We start from the raw sequence: 17547 nt of genomic DNA on the forward strand, positions 1-17547 counted from the left end.
TCCATGAGAGATTCTCCAGGCAAGGATATGGAGTGGGTTGCCACACTCTCCTCCAGGGAATCTTCCCAACCCAGGGATTGAACCCACATCTTCTGCATTGGCAGGTGGGTTCTTTACCATTAGCACTCCCTGGGAAGCCTACATGCAAAGCCAAATTCCCTGAAGCCAGTGATTAGACCTCCGTGCTGCTCCTCATCCTATTGGAAGGGCTGATGTTGAAGTGACCCTGCTCCCAGGGCATCCTTTGAGCACAAGCCTTCCTTGTGTTGCCTCACCCTAACCTGGGCACACCTAAGTTCAGTCTCTCTCCATGGCCTCAACTCCAAGGGGAAGAAAATGGTGAGATGTTCCCTATGGATTCACTGATCACCCACAATGGCTGGTTAAGTGACGATTCCTTCTGCAGAGAGGCATATCCTGCCTTGCTAAGACTGCATGGGGACAGGGACACACACAACGGTCCTGGGCTCCCAGAGCAGAGGAGGATCGTACATCCACAGGGGAACTGACACTGGCAAGTCCTGCAGCCTCAGATGAAGCTCTTCAATTCGACCCTGCCAAAGTCCTCTCTCCTCACCCTGATATGTGAGGCCCTGCATACTCTGAACTCCTGCCTCCTTCCTAATCACTGTCCACCCACCCCGACTGCCGTTTCAATCTCCAATTGCATTGAACTTGTTCCTACCTCAGGACCTTTGCACTTGCTGTATCCTCAACCTGGACTTCTGTATTCACATGGCCAGTTCTTTCTAGTCATTCAGCTCAAATATCGCCTCCTTAGAAGGCCCTTGTCAACCCCTCTATCTGATACCACACCCCATCCCTCTTGTCCCAAGTTGACTTCTTTTTTTCAGAGGACTTGTCACACTCTGAAATCACACTGTGTATTAATTCATTGTCTTGTTTCTGGCCCACCTGCCCACTAGCCTCTAATCTCCGTGTGGGCAGTCAGGCCAGTCATGTTCTTAGAGCATTTCTAACACTGGCACGTTTCCAGCACACACACAGTGCTAGATAATGTGTTGCTTAAGCCAGTTAGAAGAGCCAGGAGTCCTGTGCCTTGTGAGACCTTAGACGGGCCACTTCCTTTCAGGCCCTGCCTCAGCCCCTTGTCAGAGACCCAAAGTGGGTAGAGACTGAACCATCCCTCTCCGTGAACATAGGTCTTGGGCCCTGACTCAGCCCAGTCAGATCCAGACCCCAGGGGAAGGTAGGGCCAAACCCCGGTTTCCTGCCGTGCTGCCCTTCCACCAGAGTTTCCACGACCCACCCACCTTCTTAGTGATGACCTTAACGCAGTCTGTGTCTCAACTTCCTGCTGAGCCAGAATAAGTGCTCCGTGGTTTGTGCCAGCTCAGAAAAGTTGAGTAATCACCTAGGGTCACCCAAACAGCAAGGGATGACGTCAATTATGTATATATTCCAGGAGCCCATGCTCCAGCCCTGCAGCCTGAGATTTCCTTTTCCTCTCCCTTCCCCCACCAGCCGTCTTTCCTTGTTTTCTCTTATGGCCAATGCAATGGCAGCGTTGAGTCACTGAGTGACTTTCCCAAGGTCTGGAATCATCCGGCCTCAGGGACCAGCAATTGGCCCACAAAGCTCCCCCCACCACCACACTGTCACCCCACCCTCAAACTCCGACCGCAGTGAAATAGTTCTTTCTCTCAAATGCCAAGCTCTCTCTTACCCCAGATCTTTGCTGTGTCCTTGGACTGGGACACACCCCCATCCCTGCATCTGATTCTTCTGGTCTCTGTTTAGAGGTTAGAGCCCCACTTCCCATCAAATAACTAGATAGGGGCTCCTTCCCTAAGCACCATGGCCCCATGTTGCTTCACGAGGCTTTGTCACACACGTGGCTTTTGTCACTGTTCCCCCCCCCCCCCACACACACACTGTGAGTTCTTCGGAGGAAGAATCTCTGCATTTCGCTCCACCCCAGATCCCCATTCCCCCGGCAGAGGGCCTGTCACATAGCAGGTGCTCAATAAATATTTAATGAGTTAAATATTTCCATTTGCAAAATTAGACCACTGAGACACAGAGAGGTTTAGCACCTTTTCCTGGTCACACAGCCAGGCCACAGAGAAGCTCTAGAGGAAGGGATCCCTTGGGCATGGTCGAATTGGACTGGGGTCAGAGGTAGGGCTGAAGTTTCCTGGAGGAGGGAGAAGGAATGATCAGGGGCTATGCAGGCAATTTCCTTCTCTGCTCCGGTCATGTCTGTGTGTCCAGATCCCTCAGACTGACCACCAACCCCTGCTCCCATTTCACAGGTGATTAAAGTGACTCCCAGAGGAGGGCAGAGCTTACTCAAGATCAGTAGTGGGCCCCGTCTAATGTTTCCTAGAGCTGAAGCCCCCACCAGTGGCCTGCTTCCTCCCACCTGTGCAGGGGCCACCCCAGAGAGAGGCCAGTGGGTCCTGCTTGAGCCTGGGTTGGGGGCGAGACGGGTATTGGCAGGCCTGGGTTCTTGGGCTGGCCTTGCCACTTACCCGTGCATGAGTCCCTTAAAGTCTTTCGGCCTCAGTTTCCCCATCTGGATGACGAAGAGGCTAGACTTGGAGGTTTCAGCTACCCCCTTCCCCAGTGAGGACAGGACTGTGGGAGCTGATCAATAAGAATACAGTTCCTGAGTTCAAAAGGCATAGTTGAGTCCTGGTTCTCGCATTTATTGCTGAATGATTTTGCTCAGTCCCTTCACCTCCTGAGCCTTCATTTCATGGTCTGTAAAAAAGAATAAGCATTTTTTTTCTTTTTTTGAGGATTAAATAAACTCACGTTAGGGGAGTCCCTTGTACAATCAGGCACAGCATTCCCCAGCACGAGTTCATAATATTATTTAGGGGATGCCGCCCTCTGGAGCTCAACCGAAGGAATGGCAGGCGAGGGGAGCCCGACCCGCTGCCCGGGGCCAGGCTGGAACCCGCGTTCCCGGCGTGGTCCCATTTGTCCAGACGGGGAGAGAGCGGCTGGGCGCCGGTCACTCGGTGTGCGCCTCCACCCACTGGCAGAGGCGACGGGCGTAGCAAGCCGGGCTGACGGTTGAGAAGGTCCGGCCTGGGTAGCGCAGCGTCTTCCACAGTTGCTCCAGCCGCTTGCGGAGCCCATAGACCGTGGTGAGGTCCACCAGGCCTAGGAAATAGCGATGCTCCGGCCCGTCCACGATGTGTAGGGCGTTGGGGGCGTCGGGCAGCAGCCGGCGGTTCTGGGCTCCCGACTCCTCGGCGCTCTGCGCCCCTCGTATAGACCTGGGGGCCGACAGAGGGGTAAGGTAACTGTCTCCTCCGAGGAACCCCAGTCAATGGACCCTGTCAGCCCGGGCCAGGCTGCCCCTGGGTCATCCCCACCCCTCCTGTGTGCCCTGGCCTGTGATGTCAGATAAACTGGGCGGCTGAGTGAATTGCAATTGACAGGCTAAAAGCTGAGCTGTGCGCTATGCAGCCACCAGTTAGCCACGTATGGCCCCTGAGCGCTTCAATGTGGCAAGTCCCAACTGAGATGCATGGTTGGTGTAAAATACATACTGAAAAAAAAAGGGGGGGGGGAAACACTGAATTTCCAAGACAGTATGAGAAAAAGAATGTAAGATATAAATGTTTACATTGATTAGATGATGAAAGGATCAAAGTTTGGATGTATGAAGTAAGGGAAATATGCTATTAAAATTATTTTTACCTATTTCTTTTTACTTTTTATTTATTAAAAGTTTTTAAAGTCTTTATTGAATTTGTTACACTTACTGCTTTTTGTTTTGGTTTTTTGGCCCCAAGGCATGTGGAATCTTAGTTCCCCCATCAGGTATCAAACCCGCACTCCCTGCATTAGAAGGCAAAGTCTTAACCACTGGACTGCCAGGGAAGTCCCTCTTTTTACTCTTTAAAATGAGGCTACTAGAAAATTTAAAACTACCTGTGTAGCTAGTATCAACTTTCTACTGGATGGTGCCGATATCTAGCACTTGGGTCACACAGACTCTGGCTCTGCATTAAGTACCGCATCACTTTGGGTAAGTCCCATATCTGGGCGGGCTTCCCTGATGGCCCAAACAGTAAAGAATCTGCCTGCAATGCAGGAGATACGGGTTCGATTTCTGGGTCGGGAAGATCCCCTGGAGAAGGAAATGGTGACCCACTCCAGTATCCTTGCCTGGAAAATTTTATGGACAGAGGAGCCAGGCAGGCTACAGTCCATGGGGTTGCAAAGAGTCAGACACGACTGAGCATGCACACACCACACTGTATTTAGGTATTTCCCAAACTGCTGTTTGGGGTCATCCGACCCTGAAAGTTTCAGAGTGGCAGAGTTGAAACCTTGCAGAAAAAGGTCCAACCCAAGTTTGCAGATGTGTGTCTTTTTGCCTCAAATTGTATTCCAAATCAGAAGATGCCTTTGGCAGGGGCCCCCAGTCCAAGCCAGAGAAGGCTCAATTCCCTAACTTTGTCCTCTTGTGATGGTGTAACTTGGAGAATAGGGGGTCAAGGGGTCGCTGGGGGCTTTATTCCTGCCCTGCCCAGGTCTTGGGGGAAATAAGCCAATCAAAGAAAGCTCCCTTCCACCCCAAGCACCAACCAATCCGAACAGAGTGGTCTGGGAGCCCAGACAGAATACTGGAACTTTCTGCAGTGGCAAGGTTAACCTGGGGATGGTAGGTTCTGAATGAGGGGCTGGGAACTGGGTGGAAGCGGGGCTGCGGCCATTTACCAGCCAGCTTGGAAAACTTCAATAGAATAACAACCACTGTATGCAAATGTGGGTTTACTCTAGCTTGAATGGGCAGACTTGGGGGAATCTGTATCCCATGGTGGACATTCCACTACCTGGTCAAGATGTGTCCACCAAGTCACAGGTTTCATGGGGAGCCATTACCTTGGGTTGTGCCCAAGACTCACCATTGGAAGGTCTTCCTCCAAAGGGTGGGGCTGGGGGCTGGGTGAGTGGACATCACTTTACATTTGTCCACCCACCAAATCAATGAACTTATTTCTTTTCTTATTTTCCAAAAAGGGCCTATCTTAATGCCTAAATATTTCTGAAAAGCGAAAGTGAAAGTGTTAGTAGCTCATGTCCGACTGGTTTTGACCCCATGGACTGCAGGCTACTAGGTTTCTTTGTCCATGGGACTCTCCAGGCAAGAATACTGGAGTGGGGTTCCATGCCCTTTTCCAGGGGATCTTCCCAGTTCAGGGATTGAATCCAGGTCTCCTGCACTGCAAGCAGATTCTTTACCACCAAACTGCCAGGGCAGCCCTGAGTAATTCTGTTCAACTACAAAAGTGGGCCTTGGAGGACTGAAATCCAAGTAACTAACCAAGTACTAACATGAATCCTCAAAAATCATTCTACAACTTCATTTCCTCCCTCTGAGACTCAGTTTTCACATCTCTAAAATGGGAATGAACCCATTCTCTCAAAACCAAAACCTCGTTGTCAGCATGCAAGATTGACTGCACACAAGAGGAAGGCAACATAATGATGGTGCCAGTGGCGATGACTTCAGGGTCCTCAACTTGGAGGGACCAGGTCAAGGGCAAGGGCTCTTTGTAAGGCAAAAATGAAGTAGGTCTGAAATCTTCAATGACTCCACATTCCCTTCTGGAAAATGGGCAGATTCTTCAACACCGAAGCCCTCATCCATCTGGATCTCACCTGGTCTTTCCCCTGCTGTGATCCACCTGTGCCCACTACCCATGCTGGCGAGGCTTCTCCAGCTCTCCACTCCCCTCCTCCGCGCCACCCCCCTGCACACACACATGTACACACATACACACACAGACTGCACTTTCCCGTCTTTGAACCTTTGCCTGTGTTGTCTCTCCCACCACACCATCCATCTTTTCCATGCTATCATCACCTCATTCTTGCTGTTGCCTCTGGGGGGCCCACCTGGCTGTGCGGAAGATAAGGCTGCTGCCTGGGCCCCTCTCATCCTCATGAAGAAGCTGGAAGGCCATCAGGAGGCTGTAATCCAGTACGTTGAGCTCCCGGAGGAAGGCGGTGTCCAATTCCATCTGGCGGAGGAACCAGCTCCGCTGGGGCCCTGCCGGAGCATCAGTGCCCCCACCTGAGTGCTCGTCGGGTGCCAGGCAAGGTGCTGCGGGCTCCACACACACCTGCCCCGGGAGGGCAGGAGACATTACTGTCCCAATTCACAGATGGGCAAGCTCATCTGTAATTTGCCTTGGTCACCTAGCTAGAGAGTCATGGAGCTAGGATTCTCCACTTGACTCCAGAATCTAGGCTGTTAATGACTCGGGCAGAGGATAGTGCCAAGGACACCCTTCTAACTTCACCCTAAATGGAGGAAGAGCAGGCAGTGACCACCCTATGGCTCACCCAGATTGATGGTCTTGCCCTGAAAGTTGAGGTCTTTCAGCACCAGAACAAGGAGGCTGCCCTCAGGGGCGGGCTCCACCCAACGGCTCACCTCGCAGCCCTTGATGTCATACCTGGAGGTGAGGGGTGGGGGAGGCAGAAAGTGAAAGTTGCTCAGTCATGTGGGACTCTGCGACCACATGGACTGTCCATAGAATTCTCCAGGCCAGAATACTGGAGTGGGTAGCCTTTCCCTTCTCCAGGGGATCTTCCCAACCCAGGGATTGAACCCAGGTCTCCCGCATTGCGGGCGGATTCTTTACCAGCTGGGCCACAAGACAGAATTCCACTTTATACAGACTTGAGACACACGGGAAAGCTCACAAGGTGATACAAGATCAGCCACTGGGTGACTGTTCAGACTCTCAGCACAGCCCCAGTCCATTATCATTCCCTTGTTAGAGATGAAGAAAAAAACCTCGGAGAGGTTTTTCAATTTGCCCAAGACCACCCAGTGACTAAAGGGTAGAGCAGGGATTCCAGCTCAGGCTGAACACCAGTCCAGCCTTTCCCCCTACCTGTGCCTGCCCCTTGGCACATTGTCATCCTTGGGGTATCTGACAGAGTGGGCCCACACTACTCCCAGAACCACAAGGGCCTGTGGGAGGTCTTCAGCCCCTGGGGAGCACCAATGTGGAGCTCTGGTGGCAGAGGACGGGGGACTAGCAGGCTCAGAGGGCCGCGCCCAATCAGAGGCTGTGTTTGAATCCCTGCTTCTAGCACAGTAGCTATGCCAATTTCCCTTCCTCAATTTCTCATCCACAAAATGGGGATGATAAGGACACCTACCCCTCAGAGATATTCTGGGAAAGATGATGAATGCAAATGACTCAACACAGCACCCACTGCCTCCTGAGCGCTCAAGAGACAGCGATCGTGGAGATCACGGGCTTGCACCCGTCAAGAAATCTTGGGATCGATCTTTGGCTGTCTATCCCATGACTGTGGGCGCTTCAGGCTGTATATTCTGGGCGGGGCTGGGAGGCCGACTCACCTCTCAGAGATGCGGCCGGCGGGATAGAAGACACTCTGCATGACGATGAAGTATTTCTAGGGACGGGAGTAGGGAGTGAGAGGAGACAGGGTCTCACCCTCCCACCGCCCCCTCCGGCCCGGTCCACTCGGCTCGGCCTCACCCACCTTCTTTCCCCGAGCCACCCGCAGACTGTGCACTCCTGGAAGGAGAGAGGGCGTCGGGTGAGGGGCGCAAACTCGGATACGGCCTCCAAGTCCGTCCTGTCCGGTGCCAGTTTCAGGCCACGCCTCCTCTTCGAGGTCTGCCGCATCCCAAGCCTCCAGGCCGCGCCCCCGGACCCCTCCCTTCCACAACCTGAGGGTGGTGTCCCGACTTGACCTGTTTCTAGATTTAGCCCCAAATGGACGGCTCAGACGGTTAAGAATCTGCCTGCAATGCAGGAGACTTGGGTTCGAGCCTTGGGTTAGGAAGATCCCCTGGAGAAGGGAATGGCTACACACTCCAGTATTCTTGCCTGGAGAATCCATCCCATGGACAGAGGAGACTGACGGGCTACCGTCCATGGGGTCGCAGAGAGACACTACTGAGCGACTAACAGGCCCGCAAATCTTCCTCCGGTCACTGTCCAATCCCAATCCCGCCCCCTTTGGGCCCCACCCAGGTCTTGGCACCGCCCATCGACCCCGCCCCGCTGTACATGGCTGTCTAGGACCCTCCTCCCCACTGGACTTGGCCCCCGCCTCTCTGTTGCCTAGTGCCCTCCACCCTGCTCGGACTCAGGTCCCCTACGCTCCCACCACCACCACCCCCCATCCTAGAACCTTCCCACTCTCCGACCCCTCCCCTTCTCGCCCTCTCTCCTCCCACCTCCCCGCTCCCTGCAGTCCCGGACGGGTCGGACAGGCCGTACCCAGCAACCGTGCGAGCAGTGAGTGTGGGTGTCGCTGCAGGTGACGCACATAGCGGGGCAGATGGGCGAGCAGCGCCTGCACCTCCCGGCTCCGCAGGGTCTTCAGGAAGAAGCGTTGGTCGTGGCTGAGGGGCGGGAGGGAGAGGTCACTGTCGAGGTCGGTCAGAAGCCGCCTCCCCACCTCCCGTCTGGCCTCCTGTCCCCGCCCCTCTCCATCGGACCGCTATCTGGACCTGACCCAACCTAACCTGGCCATTCTCTCCTCAAGCGCACCCCTCCCCCGAACCCCCTCCCCCAACACCACTCCCCCCGCCATTCCCCACCCCTGCCACCAGCTCACGACAGAAAGAAGCTGGCCTTGCTCTTGGAGGTGCTGAGGAACTGCAGGTAGGGGCGGCCGGGACCCAGCGCGGCCTGGTAGTCCTCCTCGGCCAGCCCCAGGGAACGCCGCAGTCGGGCGAAGGCGGGGCCAGCCAAGGTGCCCAGCTCGAAGCCCTTCGAGGAGAAAGAAGAGCCCCCAAGAGTGTCCCCTGGTGCCCAGGGGTGTGCAGTTGGCCCTCCCGCGGGAGGGTCAGGGTTAAGCACACCCTTTCTGCAAGACCCCGGGGTCAAGCCATCACTCCCACTGCAACTGATGGGGAAACAGAGGAGGAGAGCTGAACCCTTTCCCTTCTATGCAGCAGTCGGGCTTCCTACCTCGTGAACCTGGGTCAGGACTTCGGAAAAATCCTCCTCTGTGGGCAGCCCCTACAGCAAGGAGCAGAGCGGCCCAGGGCAAGTCTCAGCCGGCGCTGCCAGCCCAGGGTCTGGCACCCGGCCTCACCACCACCTCCCCACCCCCCGTCCCCCTCATCCCCCCGCCCCCCCACCCCTCTCCCCCCATGTGGTTCCTCCAGCTGCTGGGGACTAATCCGGGTGTGCCTGAGTTGAGCAGGGAGACGGCCAGCCCTCCCAGAGCTGGAGGGAAGAGTGAGCGAGGGCAGGTCCCAGGTGTGTCTTATTCCTGCTGAGCCCCCCACAGCAGTCTCTGAGCTAGAGCCTGGCACATGTGCCCAGACACACACTGGCCAAAGTGTCGCCGGATGCCCTCCCAGTAAAAGGAGGTGGCCTTGAAGTCTAGGGACCTGCCTGACTGAGCCTGGGAGGAGCAGGATCAGAGAAAACTCCCTGGAGGAGGTGCCCCTAAGATGAAATGTGAGGGTAGTGAAGACGGGGAGCAAGGTGCTCACAGCAAGGGGAACAGCAGTGATGGCCACTGGGAAGAGGAGAGGCCAAGACTGAAGAGAATAAGGGAGGGGTGGACTGAGAATGAGGCTGGACAGATGGCCCTTGAGCTTGAGCCAGCAGGACGCTGAGACCATACTGAGAATTGGGGAACCCTGCAAGATTTTCAGCAGGTGATGAGATTTAGAGGATTCCTGCATCTCCCTGGACCTCCAGGTCCCTGTGCTAGGACGGGGTCACACTGCACATGTGTGCACACACACAAACGACACACATGCTCACCCGGGGCCGTCCAGCTGCTGAGCTTGCAGTGGGCGACCCTTTCTGCTGAGCCAGCCTGGCCCTAGCCAGAGCTCTGGGGAGGATGGGCAGAGCTGGTAGGGTGGGGGTGGGGTCCTTTCTCAACTGCACACCCTGGCGGAAAGGGAGGACCTCAGAGACCAAGGAGTACAATCCCTCCCACCCATTATACAGATGGAGACACTGAGGCCTAAAGAGAGGCAGACACCCACCTAGATCACACATCCACCACATGGGTTCAAGGGCTTCCTCACACCCTCAACACACCTTGGGCTTTCTGGCTTCCTGACCTCAGCCCAGAAATGTCCCTCCTTCCCTGCACCGAGTCCCGGCCTTCCTCCCCTTCTATCTGGCCTGCTCGGATCTCCAGCCCTACATTATTAGCAGGACGGGGCGTCAGCCTGGTCTCGCTGTTAGTGGAGGTGCACAGAACCAGCCACTCACCGCGGGCGGGTGGTCCCTGGACACTTGAGTGGCAGCCCACAGTCCCGCCTGCATCAGGCACATCAGCTGGTGCAGCTCGTGCCCCGGGCCAATCTCAAACAGCCCCAGACGACACTGCTTGTCTCGGAGACGCCAGAGGAGCCCACGGTGGCCAGAGCTTGAAGCAGCTGCTCTGCGTCCAGCCTCTGGGGAGGGGGCCAGGATCTGCGGTGGGAAGCACCAGAAGCAGTCAGCACGGGGCAGCCAGCACCCCACCGGAGAAAGACCCTGGTCTGAGTCCCACATCACTGTTTGTCAGCTCTCTCCTCATCTCTCTCTGCCTCAGTTCCCTTAGTTGTAAAATGCAGGAAAGGCTGGTACCCACCTCACGGCGTGTTGTGAGAGGACCGTGCCTGGCATTGAGTCAGCACTCAGTGCTGGTTCTTACTATCAGCGGGGAGAGCATTCGTCCAGCAGCCTCTTACTAGCTGTGTGACCTTAGGTGAATCACCTAACCTTTTTGCATCTCGCTTTCTAGTCTGCAAACTGAGAACTACAATAGCTCCTTCGTGGCTGGTATTAACTGTGGTTACTGTTGAGTCTGAGCACCGTGTACAGGATCTCCTTATAGTAGGAGCTGTGAGGTCAGTGATTGAGTCATCTACTCTGCTCGTCTACGCCGAATTCCTCCAGTCCGGCGCGGCAGGTCTCCACGAAGCTGAGGTCACAGCTTCTGACCCATCCTCAGTCCGCACCCACCATGAGCCCAGCCCTAGCTGAGAGCTTGACCTCCTAACCGCCCTATGAAGGAGACGCTCTTATTATTGTCTCCATTTTACAATGAAGAAACCAAGCAAGTTCTCGTGGAAAACCCGCTGGACTCCCCACTTCAGACCTGCAGCCCCATGTGGGGCGTGTCCCAGTCCTGCCCAAGTGCAGGACCCCTTCTGGGTTTGGATGGGGATGTGTCCGCCCCTTACAGGGCGGGGAGACCCGGCCCCTCTCTCCAACCCTTTCCTCTCCTGTCCTCTCTCGGGTCTGCACCTACCTCGCGGGGCCCCGGGCTCGGCGCGGCCATCGCCCCCGCAGCAGCTTCCCGGGCTCCGGCCGCGTCCCCCGCTGCCGGGTAGCCCCGCAGCAGGAGCCGGGCCCCGCCCCTGCTTCTGGATCGACCAATCGAGCGGTGCCGGTCACGGCTGCACCCAATCCGAAAGGGGGCCCCCGGGGCTCGCCTGCGGGTCCCGCCTCCGGGGCTGCAGCACCCTTCGGACAGCGGTCCAGGCGGGGCGGGGCCGCCGCGCGTTGGTTAGGGTCTCTGCGGCGTGAAGACCCCCGCATCCCCCCCATTCCCTTCCGAGTGTGAGAGACTCAGATCTCCGGGAGTTCGGGAGGCCGGTAACCTAAATCCAGTCCCGCCCACCCACTCCGGCATGAAAATCCCACAGACCGTATTTCGGGTAAGGAAACTGAGGTCCAGTGAGAGAAGTGACTACGTCCAGGTCACACAGGAAGTCAGGGGCATGTATTCGTTCAACACTTATTTTGAACACTCACTATGGGCCAGGAGCAGTGTAGGCCGGGGTGTGTGGTGGTCGTGGGGCGGGGGCGCTGGGGAGGGCAGATTTTAGGGTGAGAGAAACACAGCTGCCTGCGTGAGCTTTTAAAAGCATAAATCGGATGATGTCACTGTCGGGCTCAAAGCCTCCAGTGGCTTCCCAAGGCACTGAAACAGTCCAAACCTCCCAGTACGGCCCCAGGCCCGTCTGCCTACTGTTATGACTCCTCTCAACTCACTCTCCCTGCACCCTGCACAGGGACTCTGGACCCTCTTTCAAACCTCCAGGCTTTTGCAGGTGCTGCTCCTTCTGCCTGAAGTAGCCCCCCCCACACACACACACCTGATTTGCTTTATTCCTTATCACCTTGCCCTACTCTGAGTGTCCCCTCCCCTCAGTCATGATCACATCACTTTTATTTTCTTCATCATGCTTAACACTGTCAGAGGCTGTCTTGTTCATTTATTTATTACATCCCCCTCTCCCCCACCCAGAGTGCAAGGAGGGCAAGCTCCTTTCCTGGCTCAGTAACCTGGCACAAACTGGTGTTTGAGAAACTGGTATATGCTGAACCAGTGCAAGTAGGATGTACACAGAACCTCAGTGACTCCCAGGAAATGAATGGCCAGTATGGCTGGAGGAGAGTTCAGAAGGGAGCATGGAGGCTCTTATCAGCCATGGGAGGAGAGGGATGGGAACCCAGAGAAGAAGTGTGTGAGAAAGATGCTCAGGAAAAGTAAAAATGAAACTCAAATGTTTTCCGAAGGTCACTGGTTGTCATGCAGCTGGATTGTGGGGGAGTGGGGAGAGAAGTGAGGACACTTTTGGTGATTTAGGGCAGAGGATGGTGGCTTTGCATCAGGAAGGTGACTGGGGTTGGGGAAGAAATGGCAAGAATTGGTAGGATTTGGGTCGGGTGGATGTGGGGTGAAGAGGAAAGCCACGGTCTGTGACATCTGATGGGGATGTCAGGTGGTCAGCTGGCACACATCCAGCACCTTTGGGCTCAGGAGAAAGCTGGGCTGGAAGCAAACCTGGGTGAGGATAAGGTCACCCCTAAGACTGTGGGGTGAAGAGGCCTGTGACTGAGTCCTGAGAAACCTACCCTCTCACAGCAGGAGGAGCGTGAATATGAGAGAGGAGCATGAATGTGAGAGATGAGAATGCATCCGGGGGTGGGGGGGTGCAGAATGTCACTGGCCAAATGTGGCAGGAGGTCAAGGAACATGCCTCTGATGTAAAGACTGGACATCACTGGTGGTCTGAGTGCAGCCCTCCTGAAAAGCTGCCAAGCACAGTGGGAGGAGAGGAAAAGCCGGGGGCAGAGGTGGACACCCTTTGGGGAAGTTTGGTTGTGAAGAGACAGGGAGAGACCTAGAGGGAGTTAACGGGTTGATGGAGGGTCCCTTATATAGAGCCTACAACACGTTAACACTGGAGGACCACGTTGAGAGGCAAGAGGCTGTTCCCCTGAGAGGGACCATCAGATAGTAGGCTCTTGCCACAGCGGTGGGAGAGAACAGGACTCAGAGCCCAGGAGAGCAGCTCCGCCTGGACTGGAGGATGGAGAGGGGAACAGGTAAGGACAGGGCAGGTGTGCCTGCAGTTGGGCTCTTTCCTCTGATGAGGCGGGCGGGACATCTCTGCTAACTGGAGGGAGAATGAGTGCCCAAGGAAGTGAGGGGTGGAGGCTCACACTGTGAGTGGGAGAGCTGGCTGCCCAGAGGGGCATGGTGGGATTGCCAGGAGCTCGAGCTGAGGCCTGGACCAGTCAACCAGAACACAGCGGAAACAGCCCTGCTCTGGCTCACAGCGGCCCTCTGCTCAGAGCCACACTCAGTTGGGCTGCTGGGTACCAGGCAGATGATGGGCTCAGACTTTTAGGGGTCTGAGGGTCCTTAATATACCAGCACCCACTGGCTGGGCTGGCACAGGGGAGGTGAGGTAGAGGCTGATGTGACGTCTGGCAGACGGCCATGCCTCCAGACTCCCCTGCCGTGAGCTGCACCAGGCCAGATCCGTATCGGTCCTGGCCCCTGCATTATTCTGTGTCCAGCACAGGGATAATCCAGGAGGTACCCAAGGCACCCTCGCTGCACAAACCAGTGTCTCCTGATCTGAGACCAATGCAAAGGCCAGCTCCCAGCCCCTGAGCTCCTCCGGTCAGGGACGGCACTGAGACGAAGACAAGGATGTTTATTGTTCAGCTCTCCCATCAGGCCAGCCCTGAGGCTGGGGGGCTGGGCCTCCCTCTAGGCTCTCCAGGTCCAGAAATCCTTGTGGGGTCTGGGGCTATGTCAGACCTGGGAAGGTTGCCTTTGTGGAGGAACAGGACATGTGGGAAGAGGTCACATGATGCCCCAGAACCTGCCAAGTCCAACACCATCATGTGACAAGAAGGAAACTGAGGCAAGTGTAGAACCCAGAGGGAAAAATGATAGGGAGTCTCCAGGTGAGGTGTGTGTGTATGTGGAGAGGGACCAGCACCTTGCAGGCCCTGAGCCAGAAGGGGGATGAGATGGAAACTTCCAGGTACTTCTCCTCCCTGGCTTCTGGAAGGAGGAGCAGGGGCCCTGGTCAGCCAGGGCTGAGTCCTGAACAGCTTCTATCCCACAGGGGTGTCTGCAGGGCAATCAAGCTTGAGGGGGCCTCAGTGCCTGGATGGGTCCTGTGGACACCCCTGCTGGGTCTGCCCTGGAGAAGAAGCAGAGACGGAGCCAGCAGCCTCATTCCTGCTGGGCCTTCACTGAGCCTTTTTGGTATCCTTCTGGTTCTTCAGCATCACGTAGGTGATGAATATACCTGGAATACACAGACCAAAAAAGGCAGCTAAGATCCTGGCTCAGGACTGCTGGGGGGTCAGAAAGTGAAGTGAAAGTCGCTCAGTTGTGTCTGACTCTTTATGACCCCATGGGCTACACAGTCCATGGAATTCTCCAGGCCAGAAAGTGGAGTGCTTCTCCAGGGGATCTTCCGAACCCAGGGATCGAACCCAGGTCTCCCACACTGCAGGTGGATTCTTTACCAGCTGAGTCACAAGGGAAGCCCGGGGAGGCCAGAGCAGGACCCAAGCATGGCAGTGACCCACACAAGCAGCTACCTAACCACCCTCCAGGCCATGCCCTGGAGGCCATTTCCCTAATCATTCATCAAGCTACAGTTCTGCCTGCACTCATTCAACAAACATCAGCTGAGTGACTACCAAAGGCAATTTGCTGAGTTTAGTGTTTCTGATTCTACAGGGAATAAGATCCACCCAACTATCTATCTACTCACCCAACCACCTGTCCATCTACCTAACCACCCACCCACTCAGCATCCATCATCCACCCACCCCATCATCCAGACAGCTAATTGTTGATTTATCCAAACCACTTTCTTGAGCACCAACTCAGTGCCACAGCTTGTGCTTGGGGTGAGGGCATAGTAATGATAAAGCCACAGTCCCTGCCCCTATAAGGCCCACACACTAGACCCTGGAAGACAGAGAGATGCAGGAATCATGAACCAGGGTGACAAGGGGGTGAGAGGTGATGGAGGTGTGAGCAGAGTGGTGGTGGTGGTGGTGGTGGTGGAGGGAGCAAGAAAGAGGGAGACATCCCATTAGATTCCAGTGAGCCTGAGGCATTGGGAAGACTGACTTACAGCCCTGAAGGATGAACAGGGAAACCCCAGGACGTGAGTTGAGGGTAAGGAGCCTCAAGCAGATGTACAGTGAGTGATGAAGTATAGCAGCATGTCTGGGGTTGGGAGGGGGTCATGGGGTCCCCAAGACACCCTGTCCATGGTTGGGAGAACTTACCCACAAACAGGAGCAGCAAGAGGCCGGCAGCCAGTGGGATAGCAATGGCATAGGCTCGGGGCAGGAAATACTTGTGGATGACATGCTGACTGTCGATGAATGGCTGGCATCAAAGGCAGAGCTCTAGTGAGTGTTCCTCGCTCTGCTCAGCTCCGCAGGTCCAAACAGCCCTCCTCCTCCCTCAGGGGTTGACTCCATCAAAGCATTGCATTCGCTTTTCTCTAAGAGGATAGCACTCTGGGTGCCTTGGTTTGTTCCCTTCCTTCAGTTATCTAATGGTTGTGTACTGGGCACCTGACTGGTGCTCGCCCAAAGTTGGGGCTAGGGACCTGGCAGGGAACAGAAGACAAAGGACTTGCCCTAAGGCCCTCACAGCTTAGCAGGGACAAAGGGGACATGAGGAATCCGTGAGTGATTCCCAACCAGGACTCCAAGGTTTTCTTTACTAACATTTTTCTCCAAAGGATACCGACTTCTGCAAAATTTTGCCCTCCAAACAAACACTGCTCTTTTAAAGCAGTAACCAAAAAAAATTTCCCACGGGGGGAAAATAAAAGCTAAACACTCTTACAAAATCCACTGGGACTGTCATGCCCAAGCGCCCGCAGGATAACCAGAAGGACTAGAACTCCCATCAAAAGCGAAGCAAATCAAGGACAGGACTTCGCAGTGGAGTGGTTAAGGATTCCACCCTGAGCCTTCCCCTTGAGCTTCTGCTTCCTCGTCTATAAAATAGGGACACCTGTTACCATCTTTCTCATAGTGCTGTCCTGGAGCTTTCATGAGATATGCAGTGACAATACGTAGCACAGTGCCTGCTAAAATGATGTGAGGAGTTGGCTTCAAGATCCAGGGATGGGAGGTAAGAGAGGGCGGGGAAGCACACATACCAAGAGAATTACCCAGGCGGTGTAATAAGTGAAGATGATCAGGCTAAGGGCGACGAGGCCGAGTCCCACCACCTGGTCTGTTCCCGTGGCCTGCAGAAAAGGGAGGATTCAACTGAGGAAAAGATCCTCCATTTAGGAAGGAGGGGGTTGTCGCTGCGGCCCGATCACGTCCATTTACTCAGCTGACACATGTGACGTGGCTGACTAGGTATCTTTTCTAGGTCGGGAGAGAGAATACCGGGCCAAAGTCTATCACTCGTACGATGAGACGGCGGGAGAACGATACCGGCTCCGAGTGCTCAAGCCCCAGCTCCTGAGCAGACCCAGGACCCCACCCTCCAGACGCCCCCATTGCCGACTTTGGACCTCAAGCTCACCATTTCCCCAGCGCTTCAGGCACCGGAGACGCAAGCCCCATCCGGTTCCGGATCCCGGCCCTTCCGGCCTTGGGCCGCGGGGCACGCCGGGAGTCGTAGTCCTTAAGCTGGCCCGGGATCACGTCGCCGGAGACGGGCGGGCACCGCCTCCTCTTTGCATGTCGGGAAATGTAGTTTCTCGAGGACATTCTGTGACGCGTTCCCGAATCTCTCGGCAGTGAGACCGAATTGAGGAACCGAGACTGGCTTGGCGCTTGTGGGCTCGGTCCTGTCGAACTCGCCCAAGGGAAAAAGAAAAAACCCATCTCTCAATATCCCAGAGTCCTAAAGCCAGAACAGGATGGGGGTGAGTGGTCAGAAGTCCCGTGTTTCAGGCGGGGAAAAGGAGGCTCAAGAGAGGGGCGAGAACTTTTCAGATCACAGTCTGAGTCAGTGGTGTATAGCTGACTCCAGCACCCGAGGGCGCTACTTCCTGGTCCCGAGGCCCGAACGTATCTGTTGAGCGTAAGGTAAAGAAAAAGTTCAAGGACCGGCCTGGGGTGGGAGAAGGAGAAGCCGGAGTCCTTCCCCAAGTGCATCACCAAGAAGACTCTTGTCACTGCGTTTCTGTTTTTTAAATTTTATTTATTTCTGGCTGCGCTGGGTCTTCGTCACTGCGAGGGCTTTTCTAGTTGCCGTACTGCCGTGGCTTCTTCGTTGCAGGGCACGGGCTCT

General features: G+C 55.4%; 2 protein-coding genes across 2 annotated transcripts; both read right to left on the reverse strand.

The window, feature by feature from the left end:
• Positions 1 to 2656: 2656 nt before the first annotated feature.
• Positions 2657 to 11283, reverse strand: PIP5KL1 (phosphatidylinositol-4-phosphate 5-kinase like 1). The gene is made up of 9 exons (XM_040225201.1): positions 10230 to 11283; positions 8958 to 9008; positions 8602 to 8756; positions 8262 to 8386; positions 7516 to 7550; positions 7370 to 7425; positions 6337 to 6449; positions 5887 to 6040; positions 2657 to 3251 (listed from the first exon to the last, which is right to left on the reverse strand). The coding sequence occupies exons 1-9, from the start codon at positions 10512 to 10514 to the stop codon at positions 2984 to 2986; spliced, it is 1242 nt and encodes a 413-aa protein (XP_040081135.1). The 5' UTR covers positions 10515 to 11283; the 3' UTR covers positions 2657 to 2983.
• Positions 11284 to 12213: 930 nt separating this feature from the next.
• On the reverse strand, positions 12214 to 17128 carry DPM2 (dolichyl-phosphate mannosyltransferase subunit 2, regulatory). The gene is made up of 4 exons (XM_040225233.1): positions 16834 to 17128; positions 16457 to 16546; positions 15567 to 15669; positions 12214 to 14566 (listed from the first exon to the last, which is right to left on the reverse strand). The coding sequence occupies exons 1-4, from the start codon at positions 16834 to 16836 to the stop codon at positions 14508 to 14510; spliced, it is 255 nt and encodes an 84-aa protein (XP_040081167.1). The 5' UTR covers positions 16837 to 17128; the 3' UTR covers positions 12214 to 14507.
• Between the last annotated feature and the right edge of the window lie 419 nt (positions 17129 to 17547).

The sequence above is a fragment of the Oryx dammah genome, unplaced genomic scaffold (assembly GCF_014754425.2).
Source record: "Oryx dammah isolate SB20612 unplaced genomic scaffold, SCBI_Odam_1.1 HiC_scaffold_25, whole genome shotgun sequence".
Taxonomy (NCBI): Eukaryota; Metazoa; Chordata; class Mammalia; order Artiodactyla; family Bovidae; genus Oryx; species Oryx dammah.

What these genes read in the sequence shown, in the direction of transcription:
- PIP5KL1 (XM_040225201.1), bottom strand. Translation starts at nt 10,514, where the DNA reads ATGTGGGACTCAGACCAGGGTCTTTCTCCGGTGGGGTGCTGGCTGCCC. An exon ending in ACTGCTCGCACGGTTGCTGG is followed by an intron (nt 7,551 to 8,261) that starts GTACGGCCTGTC and finishes CTCTCCTTCCAG; the next exon opens with GAGTGCACAGTCTGCGGGTG. An exon ending in CTTATCTTCCGCACAGCCAG is followed by an intron (nt 3,252 to 5,886) that starts GTGGGCCCCCCA and finishes GTCGGCCCCCAG; the next exon opens with GTCTATACGAGGGGCGCAGA.
- DPM2 (XM_040225233.1), bottom strand. An exon ending in CCGCCTGGGTAATTCTCTTG is followed by an intron (nt 15,670 to 16,456) that starts GTATGTGTGCTT and finishes CTTTGATGCCAG; the next exon opens with CCATTCATCGACAGTCAGCA. An exon ending in CTTGCTGCTCCTGTTTGTGG is followed by an intron (nt 14,567 to 15,566) that starts GTAAGTTCTCCC and finishes TGTGTATTCCAG; the next exon opens with GTATATTCATCACCTACGTG.